Source organism: Asparagus officinalis, unplaced genomic scaffold (assembly GCF_001876935.1).
Source record: "Asparagus officinalis unplaced genomic scaffold, Aspof.V1 AsparagusV1_Un271, whole genome shotgun sequence".
NCBI lineage: Eukaryota > Viridiplantae > Streptophyta > Magnoliopsida > Asparagales > Asparagaceae > Asparagus > Asparagus officinalis.
Genome location: NW_017972536.1, coordinates 198,623 through 214,201, shown reverse-complemented (window position 1 = coordinate 214,201; position 15,579 = coordinate 198,623). Strand labels below are relative to the sequence as shown.

General features: G+C 35.4%; 2 protein-coding genes across 6 annotated transcripts; both read right to left on the bottom strand.

Annotated features, from left to right (window-relative positions):
• Nucleotides 1–5,564: 5,564 nt before the first annotated feature.
• LOC109827502 lies at nucleotides 5,565–11,433 on the bottom strand. Of its 5 annotated transcripts, none has more exons than XM_020394508.1 (8): nucleotides 11,196–11,433; nucleotides 10,966–11,094; nucleotides 10,658–10,759; nucleotides 10,158–10,262; nucleotides 9,878–9,958; nucleotides 6,250–6,336; nucleotides 5,904–6,013; nucleotides 5,565–5,802 (listed from the first exon to the last, which is right to left on the bottom strand). In XM_020394508.1, exons 1-8 carry the CDS (start codon nucleotides 11,392–11,394, stop codon nucleotides 5,725–5,727), a joined length of 891 nt encoding a protein of 296 aa, XP_020250097.1. In that variant the 5' UTR covers nucleotides 11,395–11,433; the 3' UTR covers nucleotides 5,565–5,724. The 5 variants fall into 5 exon arrangements, with proteins under 5 accessions (XP_020250097.1, XP_020250099.1, XP_020250100.1 ...); XM_020394510.1 differs by having other exon boundaries at nucleotides 9,902–9,958; XM_020394511.1 differs by having other exon boundaries at nucleotides 10,158–10,235.
• A 3,335-nt stretch (nucleotides 11,434–14,768) lies between these two features.
• LOC109827500 (uncharacterized mitochondrial protein AtMg00810-like) lies at nucleotides 14,769–15,164 on the bottom strand. Its single transcript, XM_020394506.1, has one exon. The coding sequence runs from the start codon at nucleotides 15,162–15,164 to the stop codon at nucleotides 14,769–14,771; it is 396 nt and encodes a 131-aa protein (XP_020250095.1).
• Between the last annotated feature and the right edge of the window lie 415 nt (nucleotides 15,165–15,579).

The window sequence follows — 15,579 nt, the reverse complement described above, 5'->3', positions numbered from 1 at the left end:
GGCCCGACCCGGCCCGGCCCGGCCATAACGGTCACAAAGGTGACCGTTGCCCAGCCCGGCCCGGGCCAAATCTGGCCTAACGGCCAGATTTGGTCTTTTGACCGTTTTGCCCCTTAAAACGGTCAAAAAACGGCTATTTTTCGAGGGTTTTTTGGTCATTTACCTAGGGGGCTGCTTCTATAAATAGAGGGGGGGTTTCAATTCATTTTCTCACAACAAAACTCATCTATTTCTCTCTCTACTACTCTCTTATACAATCTTATACTATCTCATACTAATATACTATCCTATAATCTTTTGTATTTTCTAATACTTCCAACAAATGGCTTCTGGGTCTGATTATGAAGAGCAACATGCAACTCCTACCGATCCAGAGATGAGTCCTCCTACAACAACTCCTCATCCTACCGGTGTTAATCCTGAATCTGGTGGCGACGAATCTACGGCACCAAGAGCTCCAAAAAGGCCGAGGTCTGATGTATGGAATTTTTTTGAGAAGATAGACGTCACCAAGGATGAACACGGTAGGATCATCTCTCAGAATGCGAAATGTGCGTTGTGCGGCCAGATATTCAAAGCTCATCATAAGAGCGGCACCAACCATCTCAAACGGCATATTGAAAAACACAACAAAGGCCAAAATCTACAAGGTGATATCCGGCAGTCTATGCTTTCCCAATCATCCTCTTCAGGTACCCTCGGCAGTTGGAATTATGACGCTGCCCGAGCCCGGAAATGCGTAATCAGGTTTATTGTTCTTAAAAACCTTCCTTTTAAATTAGTAGAAGATGATGAATTTGAAGATTTATTTAGAGATGGTTTTTATCCTGCATTTACAAAATTTTCTCGTCAAACCTGTCAACGTGATATTTTAAAATATTATGTTGAGGAACAGGGAAAAATAATTTCTTATTTTAAAAATTTAAACTGCAAATTTTCTTTAACTTCTGATATTTGGTCATCTAGAGTGCAAACTGGTTATTTATGTATAACAGCACACTGGATTGATGAAAGTTGGAAAATGTTTAAAAGAGTTGTTTCTTTTATTGCAATTGAAGAGTCACACACTGGTATTAATGTTGCAAATTTAATTGTTGAAGAACTTATGAAACTAGAAATTGATCAAAGAATATTTACTCTTTCACTAGATAATGCAAGTAATAATAATGTAGCTGTTGATTTTCTGAAAATAACTTTGTCATTGCCATGTCATGGTGAGCTTTTTCATGTTAGATGTATCTGTCATATTTTAAATTTAATTGTTCAAAGTGCATTTTCTGAAATTAAACCCATGATAGAAAAAGTTAGAACAGTTACTAATATGCATAATGCTTCTGAAATGAGAATTAAAAGATGGAAACAATGTTGTAAAAGAAAAAATTATAAGCCTAGACTAATTCCAAAAGATGTTGACCATAGGTGGAATTCCACCTATGCAATGTTATCTGTAGCAATAGAATATAAAGAAATTATAAATGATTTTATAAATTTTTATGCTTCTAGTTCTAGCTCTGGTAGTGCTTATGGAATAACTGAAGATGAATGGACAGTTATATGTAAATTAAATGAGATGTTACAAGTTTTTTATGATGCTACTATGTTATTATCTGGTTGTTATTATCCAACTATTACTTTAGCTGCTTTACAAATTTTAAATATTCAAAAAAATTTTACAAAATATCGTATGGATGATATTTTTGGAAGTATAATTTTTGAAATGGAGAGTAAATTTAATAAGTATTTTAGGCCTATTCCTCATATTTTTGGTATTGGTGTTCTTATTGATCCATGCTTGAAGGAAATTGGCCTTCGAAGTTTGTTACAATCATTGTATGGTGGACAGATTATAGACTTAGATGATGGATCCACCCTTACTGCTACTACTCATTATTTAGCTATTAGAAATTATTTTCAAACCTTATATGATGAGTATGCAGCTAGATATGGTGTAGCTACACAACAGTCTTCAGCTTCGGCACCTTCAGCTTCGAGCACAGGTCGAGGTAAAAGTGTAAGTTTTGATAGGTATGCAATGGTAGCTGAACTAACTGGTGGATCTGGAACTTCATCAGGATTAGATGTTTCTGAAATAGATGAATATTTTTCTGCTTCTTTAGTTAGATGTCAAGGAAATGCTTTAGATATTTTGCAATGGTGGAAAGTATATGGATCAGTTTCATATCCTATACTTTCCACCATGGTTCGTGACTTACTATCAGTGCAGGTTTCGACTGTAGCCTCGGAATCCGCTTTCAGCACAGCAGGACGTTTGATCGACGACCACAGGACATGCTTAGATCCGTATACTGTACAAGCGGTGATGTGCTTACAGGATTGGTGGAGATACGAGAAGCGAACACAAGGCATCGAACGGATTGCTATGATTGAAGATAAATTTGAAGAGTTGGGACTAGCAGATAGATATAATGATTAGATAATATTCATAAAATTGTAATTTTTATTTCTTAGCTTTAAATTTGAATTAAATTATTTCGAAAAAAGTTGCAAATGATAGTGATATGGGTGAGTAGGTGCCAACCTAGTTGGGATGTACTCATCTATTGTGATGCGACGAATTTCGAAATAAATTTATACTTGTAAAGGATTTACCGATTATTAATAAAGAAGTTATTTTTATCATTTTTTGTACTTGTAATTTATGTCATTTCATTTCAAGTTATTAATAAAATTTATGACATTTTTTATAATAATTTATAATTTATGGTTTTGTTAAAATTTAAAAAAATTAAAAAAAAACAAAATTAAAAAAAAAAACAAACCGGGCCGGCCCGGTGTCCGGCCCGCTCAGGCCCGGGCCCGGGCCCGGACCCGGCCCGGACCACCCGGGCCCGGGTCCGGGCTTGGGTTTTGCCCGGCCCGGGCCCGGTTTTCCTTCTAAAAAAAAATCAAACCGGGCCGGCCCGGTGTCCGGCCCGCTCAGGCCCGGGCCCGGGCCCGGACCCGGCCCGGACCACCCGGGCCCGGGTCCGGGCTTGGGTTTTGCCCGGCCCGGGCCCGGTTTTCCGGGCCGGGCCGGCCCGGCCCGGCCCGGATGGACAGCCCTAGATGCACTTATATACATATGTTACATAACTCAATGCAATCTTAGACTCTTTTTTAACTCAATTTCCAAACTGTGAAATCTCTATAGCATGCAAGTCATTGTATATGCCAAAAACTTGATAATGTTGTGGTGTATGTTGTTGGAATGTGATATACAACAAGGCCGAATATGTATATCATGACTATTAATCAAAATTAATCAAAAATTAGAAGAATACATAAAACGCTTCCAAAATTTCTTCAATAATATGTTCCAAGATCAATCTGAAATAGCTTCATCATGAGAAAAAGTCTCCAATTGAAATCCACCCCGTCACCAAAAAGGAATAATACTAAGAGATAGGTTCTCAACTTTTTATTTCTCTTCTGTTATTCTCTTATTCTCATAAGGCTATGCGTGAACCTCATTTTGTAGGGTTAGACTTGTCTTATAGATTTTAATTTTAAACAATTCTCAATTGCTCAAAAATATTTCTCATAACAATTAAAGATAGAATATTCTTTCCATAATAATTAAAGATAGAATATATTTTTTTCGTAACAATTAAAGATATAATACTATTTCAGTAAAAATTAAGGATAGAAATATGATTGTATTGCATATATACATCTTCTAATAATATTAGTGAGACTAATTTGGTCCATACCAAGAACCAATTATTAATCAAATTAATAATTTTAATTTAACAATCAAATCTCTATCCGACCAACTGTTCATGCGTATTCTTTCAATCATAATAACTTTAAGAACTCCCAAAAAGATAACATTTCAAAAAATTACCTTTGTGGGCATCGAGAACTGGATTGAATGGGAATTAACAAAGATGGGTCCTTGAGAAAAACTCTTAGCAGTGATCAGGATGGTCTTTTCGAGATTTGAACTTGTGGATTTGAAGAAGATGGAGCTCTGAGAACAGAGACGAGACCGAGAAGTTCTGTTGGAGATCTTGAGAGAATAGGAAATGGTAGCATTGCTGATTGTCGCCATTGAGATCAAGTCTCTTTTCTTAAAGGTGCTTTAGCTATGTAAAGGAATGAAGAGACTCGGAATTCTTGGTTTCTTGAGATGAATGAAGAAATGGTGAGGTTTCTTATAGCTTTTTACTAATTGGTGTTTATTCTAGTTAACCGTCTGAATAGTGACTTAGTTAGTTGTTAAATAATAATATTGGATTATTTGCTTTTTAATACCCCAAAGTCTCACCCCTTTTTAACTCTGATACCTTGAAGTTTTATTTTGACTATTTGATAAATCAAAGTGGAAAACAGTTGGCGTTAAGTTTGTTTATGAATATCAACATAGAAAAATAAATTAAAAACAAATTCTTTTGCCAAATTTCAATGTAAAGTGAGGAACAAAGTTGTGGCTTTGTGGTATCAAATTGTCAAATTAACTTCAACTTGAAACTTAGGGTAATTAAATTATCAAAATATAACTTTGAGGTTTGAAAGTTAAAAATAGTTATCTTTAGGGCATTAAAGTACAAGAAGCTCTTATATTAATAGCATGACAATTGTATTGTTGTGAGCAATTCCACAGGCTTCCCGCCAATCCCACAAAGGAGGTTGGAAGTGTTGGCCTTTTGAGCTGGGCCGAGTTGAGCCGGCCCAAAGGCCTATAGTACAAATAGACCGTGCATGGATTTTAGACTCCTATATTTGGGGGTCGATAATTATATTAGAGGAATTCTGTTAGCAGTCGTCCCTAAATCGAGCTGCAATAAGACAATCGCTGCATAGACAATGCCATAGTACGTGGCTGCTGCCAGAATTCCACGAGCACTTCTAGCCACACTCGTGGAATGAGGGCACTCGCTCACTCTCGTGCAAAATGTAATAGGAGAGGGTTGGGTTTAGGAGTGCTAAACTGTATCCATATTCAAAAAATATTCGTAACCGTATCTATTAGGTTACGGATATGGTTATTCAAATCTATAACCGATAGAATATTATTATCGATATGATTTTATAGCGAAATATCTGGACCCGTATTCAAAATATCCAAATGCAAATTAGTCATACTTTTACAATAGTTTTAATTCTTAGTTTATGAATTTGTGGTTAGTTTTGATGATCGAGATGTCTAATCTTAACTTTTCAGTTATAATAAACATATTAACAAACTCTTTTGTATCACATGAACTACATTTTTCTCAATATTATCTAGTTTTCTCATATCCGTTTTGTATCTGCATACATATCCACTTATATATCCACATATAAAACGGATATGGATATGAATTTTCCTTACCGAGGTATATCTTTATCCGTATCCGAGATGGATAAACGGATATGGATATGGTAAGCATCATATCCGAGCCGTATCTGGACCGAACGCATCCCTAGTTGTGTTAGTTTTGGATTAATGGCTAGGTTTTTTTTGGTTGAGTCATACCGGAGCCGTATCTGGACCGAACGCATCCCTAGTTGTGTTAGTTTTGGATTAATGGCTAGGTTTTTTAGGGTTGAGTTTAGATTTTTGGGACACTCCCTGTCTCTGATATCTAGTTAATGCCAAAAGATGTACATAACAGTCGCAGCATCTCAACTCTCCCTGTCTTTGATACACTCTCCATGTTCTCTCTATTGTCCAAAATGTCACAGCGAAGATTGACAGAAATTGACGAAAAACTCCCCCCGTCCTTTTCGAACCAATTCATGTCACTTTTTAGATTGCACAAAGTCTGCTCTCAGTCCGTAGCCTCTCATCTCTTGCACATAGACCACAGCATGCTCCAGCTGAACAATAGAGTTAATCAACAAGGAAAATTAGAGCTAGTAGTATCAAATGCAGCTTAAAATCCGATATAATTCTCCAGAAAAAAAGCCATTTTAGATACCCTGGCAGCCACGATGACAACTGCATATCCTTGTTGACGAGATATTTCCAACAGTATCCTTGCATTCCAGGCAGTTAAATATGGAAAAATCGCTGGTATTGTTGTTGAAACTGTTAACAGTTAATTAGAATCTCAAGCATCATTAATCCATGTCAACAGTCATAAAATTTAGGAAAGCAAAATTTCACAAAATCACCTTGTAGAAAGTTTGGGGCTTTCACAACCCCCTCCCCACCCCCAAAAAAAAATGTTTTCAATTTTTGAACCTAACACCTCACGGAGTTACCCAAAACTTGGGGGGTTACAAAAAATTTACCCTTAAATAAAACAATGAAAGAGTTAGTACCTAATTCCTCGGTATGACTTGGATCCTCCAGTAGCAAAACTAGCCACTTTCCTCTTCCATATTTGTTCCTCCATCCATTGAGGTATCCTATACATTCAAATCAAGATGTATCTTTCAGTAGATTGCATAGGCTTGATAATACGCATTACCAAACATTTTATATTTTTTTAAATAGAACAATTTATAGATAGTCGAGTCTTGACTGGTAAAATAATTTCTTCTCCTATGATTCTCCTTCATTTATCTGATTATATAACATTAAATTCATCATTAACTATACATCATAACATAGTTATCATCTAATATGGGTTTTCAAACTCGACACTCTATTTGTGGCATAAACTTGGCAATATCCAGATGAATTGAAGCAATCATTGAAAAACTTTAGTGTCTGTCAACAAACAAAGGACTTCACAATAAACAAAGGACTTCACAATTATATATACCTCTCTCACTGCATTGTATTGACATCATAGAAAACTATCAAATAAAGTTGCAATAGCTTTTACAAGAACATCTACTTACACTCTGTCGCAAATCAGAAGAAAATTAGGCAACTTCACTCCCTCCATACCCATAAAAGTAAACCCAAAATCAAACAGTTTTTAGACAAACCAATATTCTTCGAAACTAATAACCTCAGGAACAAGCAGGGAAAAAAAATCAAATGACAGAAAATTACCCATTTTTATCTCAGGAGTGAATTCAGACTCATACTGACTGTGGGTGGGACCAGAAACATCTCTTAGTGAACTCATGCTTTCTACAAAGGAAAAGATTCAGAACAATGTATTCTGAATCTTTAGAAACCAAATAAAGAAACATATAGAATGTGAACAAAATCACTATGAAGATTTTAATACCTTCAAGAACCATATAAATAGATTACATTCACGGTCTTTAGTGTTAGATATAGGTGCCCTGCAGTCAATAATTGTATATTGTAATAAGACCTATATAAATTTAACATCCTTATTCAAAATGATAGTATGCTAATTTGGTCTTTATTTATATGGTATTTTTTAAATATAGATAAAAATCCTTAGAATGATACTAGATTATCAGAATTTAGATAGTGATCGTAATGAAGAAGAGATCTGATTAGTCACTAACGTACATTCTAAAATGTTCCTAGTCGATGAAGTGTTGAGATAGGACATCATTACTTTGGTAAGACTAGTGTATACTCTATTTATCCTTTTGAAGGACGATGATCCATCTCTTAGATCACTGATGTGGAGATATCAAGATACAGTATACATGTGACTCATTAGTGAATGGGTTGACTGAACGACTCACCGAGAACATCTAGTTGGTAATATACTTTACTATCAAATGGAAGTTCTCAAGTGATATAGTACAAAGTAACCTCTTGACCTGAGACATGAGTGTAATATCTTATATATCAGTATATGTGTGCTTAGAGTTTTACCTTACCATAGTTCTCATTGAGTTGTGCATAACGGTTCTTGTTGGGTGCATCCCGAGACATAAGTAAATATTGAGATGCCAAGATGGGATTCGTCTCTCCCAATATAGGGGGTTGATGTCATAAGATTGTTTGATATAACTATAACCTGAAAATCCTTGGCCGAGGTAAATAAGATAAATTGAGTGTCAGTTTGACCTTATAGGTTATGAGTGTAATATCAACAAACACTAATCGCGCTATTAGGGTTTGACAGTTTACCATACCCTAGGATTGATAGTTTGACTTGGTTTGACGAAGAGACCGGACTGTACGGTATTATCACTGAGTGGTCCTGATAAAATTGGGTAAGCATCTTACAGACCTTTATCACAATTTATATCTGGGTAGTCTTTATGTGTAGCTAGCACCTCTGTTGTACTTGTGGATATGATCCACTGCCAAAGTTTTAAGTTGGGCCCTAGAGTCACACCAAATGCGTACTTGAATCCTATAAAATACAATTTATAGAGTAATATCCATGATTAATACACGTATGATTTTTTTACCGGATACACATGATTTTTTTACCGGATACACATAAACGATTATATATATCGGTAAAATCAGAATGTTATGTGCTTAAGAAATAAATTTTAGAATTTTTTCATAAAGTTAACTGGTTGACTTTTTAGTCAATAGGTGACTTTTAGTCAACTGGTTGACTCTTTGGTCAACAATTGACTTTTTTGTCAACAGTTGACTTATTAGTTAAAGATTAAAAAAATACTGAACACCGTATTTATGAAATACCATATTAGTAATAATGATTTGGTATTTTTATTTATGAAATACACATTTCATTATACCATGATTAATGAGTCATGGAATGAGTCATTAAGTAGTATGGTTTGGGAACATGGTTTTTAGCACATGGCTTTGATATATGATGATTCATGAGATGAGTCATTGCATGACTCATTAGATGAATCATTGTTTTTGATGATTCATTGCATGACTCATAGGATGAGTCATCGATGTTATGAACATATTTCACTCTATAAATATAGAGCTCTCTCTTCATGAAAGGTTAATAAACAAATGAAAAACCGGTTTTCCATAAGAGAATAAAAGAGAGCTCTATCTCTTACTAAACTCTAGCAATCTTTGAGTAAGAGGAAGTAGTAGGATTTTAAGAACTCTGGGGTGGATATCTTGCCTTGTGTCTCAAGAAGCCTATAATTTTTCACGTTCACTTGAAGCTTTGGAGATCCACTACAAGAAGGTTTACTACAACAAGGAGAATGAGCTAGGGGTTATTCGATCTACCATCGAATCACGCTACGAAAGTAAGCTTTCGAAACTCTTGGATCCTCTCTTTATTATAGAGATCATGCGAGATTTAATTAGGACGGTTCTAGTGTGGATTTCATGCTCCCTACATGCTTAGTATTTTTGTACATTCAGTCTTCCTCTGCGTATTTTACATGTATTTAGCAGGATTTTCCTTCATTCATGAATGTGCTCAAACAAGGGTTGAGCAATAATTGGCTTTGCCTTCGCAACAGTATCTACAGAGACAAAAATTCAGGTTTTAAATTTAACATAATAATAAAAAAAGTTTATGAATTAAGATAGTCAACATTAAATTAGTCCATATGAAATAACAACTCAAGAACAAAAAACGAGAGGAAGGAAACAAACCCATGAATTTACAATCATAAAAACATCAAGAAGTAATCTTAAGCAGAGGTGCATACGTTTTCATTGAAGACTTCACATTGACAGGATCTTAATAACTAATGCAACTTTCCAAAACAAGAAAAAAAGGACAGTTAATTAGAGGAATTTATGACATCATCATTTTCTTATTTATTTCTCTGAAGTGCTACAAATGGAGAAACTAATGGAAATCAAAGAAATAGATTAGTTACCTAACCAAAACAAGTACATTAAATTCATTCAGTCATCACAATTACTTCAAAAAATCCCAGAAAGATCAAACTACAGAAAAAAGAATGATGATAAGAATGTTAAATTCATTCAGTTATAAGAAATTCATGAACAGTCCATAACCAAAATGAGAACAAGATTGGTTAAATAGAAACTCAAGCATATTTTCGCAATCATCATAATAACTTAAAAAACTCCCACAAAAGACCATACTACAGAAAATTACCCTCACGGGCATCAAGAATTGAATAAACTACAGAAAATTACCTTCATGGTCATCAAGAATATTACCTTCATGGGCATCAATGAAAGAGATTGCTTCTCCATTTATTTGATTTTGTATATTCACTACAAAATGGGAAGAATGTCAATATGCATAAAACTGTGAGAGATCATAACCGTAAAAGAGACTACATTGACACTGAACCCAATTTCAACTTCGACGTTTACTGAGAAATATCTGACATAAGTATTAGATAGCCTTTATTATTGTAATCAATAAAATGTTAAGTGTCTATATAACAAGAAAAGATTATGCAAACATTACTTCTCTGGTATATCTGCCACAAAAGATTAGCCTTTTCTGATATAGCTGCACTCAAGTTCCCTTTAGCACTCAAAATATCTGGAACGAAAAGATTCAGAATAACATCTTCAACTCAAACAACAAAGGATGAAGATGTGCAATACAAGTCAGTTAATGCTTCAATTCTTACATTATGATTGTCATAACAACTAAAATAGAAACAGGGAGAAATAGTTTAACAACCAGCAAATTTAAGAAAATATTTTCAAAACTGAATCAATCACATAAATTTGCGTAAACCCATAACCACATAAAAAAAAAGGAATTACAGACTCACACTAGATTTTCCCCTTACACATCCTTGAAAATATACATATTCCCAAAAGAAGGAAAACATCAAATTTCTTAAAATAAAGATATGATCTAAATGTTATGCAAGTGAATGAAAACCGTTAAGTCATTGTTCTTGTATTCACAATAACCTCAAGATCACTCAAAAAAGACCGACTACAGAGAGTTACCTTCTTGGTCTTCACCATTGAGATTGAAGTCTTCACCACTGGGATTGAACAGGGGCTGATCAGAGGCGAAGGTACCCAAATTAGGAATTGCTCTCATGACATCTACGAAGAAGAAGAAAAATAATCATGATAAAACTTCAACTAAATCGAATGACCATGAGTACATTAAGCTCATTCAGTCATCAGAAATTAAAATAACAGTACATAACCAAAATAAGCAAAAGATTAGATACATAGAAACTCAAACATATTCTTGCAATCATCATATTAACTTCAAGAACTCCAATCAAACTACAGAAAAAAACTACCTCCATGGGCATCAAGAATTGGATTGAACAGGGGATTAACTGAGATGGGTTGATGTTGAGAAAAACTCTTAGAAGTGATCAAAATGCTCTTCTCAGGATTTGAGCTCATGGGTTTCAAGGACATGGAACCTTGAGAGAAGAAAAGATTAGTTACATTGGAACTCAACCATATTCTTTCAATCACAATAACTTCCAGAACTCCCCAAAAAGATAAAATTTCCAAAAATTACCTTCGTGGGAACCAAGAATTGGATTGAACAGGGGATTAACAGAGTTGGGTTGTTGAGAAAAACTCTTAGAAGTGATCAAGATGCTCTGCTGGAGATATGAGCCAATGGGTTTGAAGAGCATGGAGCTCTGAGAAGATGGAGGTGCTCGGTTGGAGAGCTTGAGAGAAGGGAAAATGGCAGCATTGGTGATAATCGCCATTGAGAACAAATTGCTGGTTTCTTGAGATGAATGAAGAAATGGCAAGGTTTTAAGGTTGGTTGTTCAGTCTTAAGGAGTTGGAGGGTATTTTATAGCTTAGAAGTTGGTGTCTGTTCAATTTAACTGTCTGAACGGAGAGTAATTTTTAAATAATAATATTGGCTTATTTGCACTTCAATACCCCAGAATTTCACCCCTTCTATAACTCTGATACCTTAAAGTTTAATTTTTGACAATTTGATAAATCAAAGTGCAAAACTGTTGGCGCTAAGTTTGTTGGAGAACATCAACATAGAGAAAGTGAGGAACAAAGTTACGGTTTTGGTCGGTTGGGGTATCAAATTGTCAAATTAACTTAAGATTGAAACTTTAGTGTATTAAAGCGAAAATAGCGGTTACGGTAAAAATAATTGTAGTGGCAGTGTAAAGCAATTCCACAGGCTTCCCGCCAAAAATGAACTCTTCCCGTCAACAGAACCAATCGAAAACCCTACCCGAGATCCTCAATCCTTTTTTTTTTTAAATCTCTCCTCAATTCCCCAGCCGGAACCCTAATCCCCACATCGAGATGATCAACAAAACCCTAGCTCGATCCAAGCGCAACCTTACTCTGTGCACTGAAAGGATCGAGAAATCTTTTCTAGGGTTGTCTGGATCGAGAGAGTTTGAGGCGGCGGGGACGTCATCGCCGGCGGCCATGGAGGCCGCTGAGAGGAATCTGTTGACGGTTGATTTATGAGGGACGCGATAGAGATGGAGTCTTGGAGACGAGGGGATGGGGAAGGGATTTTGGGGGTTGTTTGGTGATAAAATTGGAAATTTGAAGATGAGGTTACAAAGAGGAAATTGACGCTGTAGCCATGAAAATGGTCTTACAAAGAAGAGGAGGTTGCGAGGGTTGGTTTGGGCCGGGCCGTACAATGGCTTATTGAAGAAGCATACTCTATTAAAATGTTATTTTTTTGAAGGCTTTTTGATGTGCATAATTGGCTTGAAGGTCGCTACCCCGTATCAAAATTATGAAGTTGGTATGATGTTGAGAATTATAAATAATAAACTTATAACACTATGGCACCAAACATCTAGCAAAATTTTCTAAGACCATCTCCAACAACCCTCCATATCTCTAAAATCTTCAAATTTAGAGAGTGGAACCTCTCCAACCACTCTCCAAATTTAGAGATCTCCAAATTTGGAGGGTGGGGAGAAAAAATGGAGGGTCTCTTCATAACACTATTCATGGATTTTTAATTACAATTTTGTCATTTTTAACTATTTGGTTTCTTAAAAATTACCACTTTGCCATCCTTCTTAGTAATTTAAATTAGATATTTAATTTCAAATAAATATAGTTAAAAAATTATTAATCTAATATTTGAAATCATTATATATTTGGAAAGGGCTCGTTGAGATCTTTAAAATAAAACTAAGATTAATTTATTTTAGTATTATTATAAAATTATTAATTTTTAAATTAAATAAATAAGTATCAGACATGAAATTTTAAATACGGGGATCTATTTAACTTGCTCCATAAAAAAATACAAGCATAAATTACGAATATGAATTTCCCACTGGAAATCAAGGAGGATTTTCTCAATTTGCGGGCGAAGCTGGTTCTGTAGGAAGAAATGAATACGGTGTTTCTTGAGAGATCGGGATGGAACCGGTAGTTATAACGATAATGATCTGCCAGAATTTTAATTGTCTCTTATCATATTTTATGTTTGAGGTTTATGTTTGCGACCTATGGTATGTTGTATTAGAGGTTAATATTTGCTTTCTTGTTCTATCGATGTATGCTTTCACTGTTATTTCAGAATTTCTTTTTTTTTAATATGTTGTATTGCAATATTAATATTGGGTTCATTTTAAAGCTCTCATCAACACCTTTATAATGTTATAATTTTTTTCCCAAATAAATTATTAACAATAAAATTATTAACGTAAACTATATCCAACATTATTTAATTTATATGGTTTTTTTGACAAAAAAAATAAAAAGAAAAATATTTGGAGAGTGTGGGTTGGAGCAACCCTCCAAATTTCACCCTCCAAATTGGAATATTCCTAGAATATTCCAATTTGGAGGGCCAAATTTGGAGGGTATGGTTGGAGATGCCCTAAGAGCTTGCAGTCCCCACTTTGGCATATTCCTTAGAATATACTAAAATAGAGTTATGTAACTCCAACCACACTCCTCTATTTCTAACTCCATTTTAATTTCTCTTAATTTTTTAATTATTTTACTTATTTTAATAATATATAATGTAATCATATATTTAAATAAAATTAATTATCTTTAATGAATTGATAATAAGAAATAGATAATTGTCTTTAAATTATAATACATTTTTATTTTTAATTACTTGGTTCTTAGAATTTTATATTTCAATTAATATTATTTAATATTACTCTCATTTTGAATATATAAAAATAATAAAAAAAGTTATATAATATCAAATTCTTCCACTTATTATAAAATACTCTACACATTTACTTTCATAGAATACAAAGAGTCATCTTATAGAATACCACCCCACTTATTATACTTTGACTCTTATATTTTGGCTAAGGCTAGGTAGAGAATTAGAGAGAGAGAAAAAAATGTAGAAGAAGATAGAGAATTTGGTGCTTTTATTTTCTTTTTTTATATTCTTTTTTCATATCACATGCTTCCACTCATGGGTTTATATAAACTTATACATGACCCTTCATACTCTACATATTTACATTCATAGAATACAAAGAGTCATTTCTTAGAATACTATTCCACTTATTATACTTTGACTCTTAGGATTCCCTTCCACCTAGGATATCACACTATGACTTTTGGGTTGTTGAGGTTGCTAAACACTAATTAGTTCAACACTCCTCCTCAGGGGTTAGCAGATTTAACACTCATTAGTTCTCGAAGTGTGCAGAAATGATCCTTCGGCAAAGCTTTGGTGAGAATGTCTGTAGCTTGATCTTCAGTTTTGCAGTAGATGACCTCCATCTCCTTGTCCACGATCGTGTCCCTGATGAAGTGGTGATCTTCAGTTTTGCAGTAGATGACCTCCATCTCCTTGTCCACGATCGTGTCCCTGATGAAGTGGTATTTTCTCTTGATATGTCTCGTCCTTTGCCTCCATCTCCTTGTCCACGATCGTGTCCCTGATGAAGTGGTATTTTCTCTTGATATGTCTCGTCCTTTAGTGGAAGATGGGGTTCTTTACCATTGCGATCGCTGACTTGTTGTCGCAGAGGAGAGGAGTAGGTTGCAGTTGTTTTTCACCAATGTCTTCAAGCACATCCCTCAGCCACTTGATTTGTGATGTTGCTTGAGAAGCCACCACGTACTCGACTTCTGTAGTTGATAGTGCCACGGACTCCTACTTCATCGACGCCCAGGAGAACACACCCGATCCGAGTGTGAAGCAGTTTCCAGAGGTACTCTTCATGTTATATTCATCACCTCCCCAGTCACTATCGCAGAATCCGAATAGCTTTGCTGAGGAGTTCTTCTCAAAATGGATCCCAAAATTCTGGGTGCCTTGGATGTACCTAAGGACCCGTTTGGCAGCTCCCATGTGCACTCTTGTTGCACAATGCATGAACCTGCTTAAGAGACTTGAGGCAAACATAAGGTCAGGTCGAGTATTAGAGAGGTGGAGGAGACTCCCTATGATACTTCTGTAGAGGTTGAGGTCTTCTCCTTCGGTACCGTCTCCCTTCTTGAGTTTATCACTGACCACTAGTAGGGTAGAGATGGACTTACAGTCTGCCATGCCGAACTTCTTCAAGATTCACTGTGCATAGGCCTGCTGATGAATGATGATGCCATCTTCGTCCTGCTGCCAAGAAAGTGTTGAAGGAGGCCTAAATTTGTCATCTCGTACACCTCCATCATGTCTTTCTTGAACTCATGCATAAGCTTCTCACTGTTGCCTATATAGATAATATCGTTTACATATACAGCTACAATGAGAATATCTACCTCATCTCTTCGAATGTAAAGTGTGGCTTCACTAAGGCTCCTTTTGAAGTTGTGTTGGGTGCAGTAGGAGTTGACCTCTTCATACCACGCCCTTGGTGCTTGCTTGAGACCATAGAGCGCCTTGTGGAGCTTGTAGACTTTATCCTCGGCTCCTGCAACTTCGAACCCTTGTGGGTGATGGATGTAGACTTCTTCTCGTAGCACCC

Coding starts and splice junctions, on each gene's coding strand:
- LOC109827502 (XM_020394508.1), bottom strand. CDS start 11,394: ATGGCGATTATCACCAATGCTGCCATTTTCCCTTCTCTCAAGCTCTCC. Junction 6,337..9,877: donor TATTCTTGATGACCATGAAG/GTAATTTTCTGT, acceptor TTGAATGTATAG/GATACCTCAATGGATGGAGG. Junction 5,803..5,903: donor TTGTCATCGTGGCTGCCAGG/GTATCTAAAATG, acceptor TCTATTGTTCAG/CTGGAGCATGCTGTGGTCTA.
- LOC109827500 (XM_020394506.1), bottom strand. CDS start 15,164: ATGGCAGACTGTAAGTCCATCTCTACCCTACTAGTGGTCAGTGATAAA.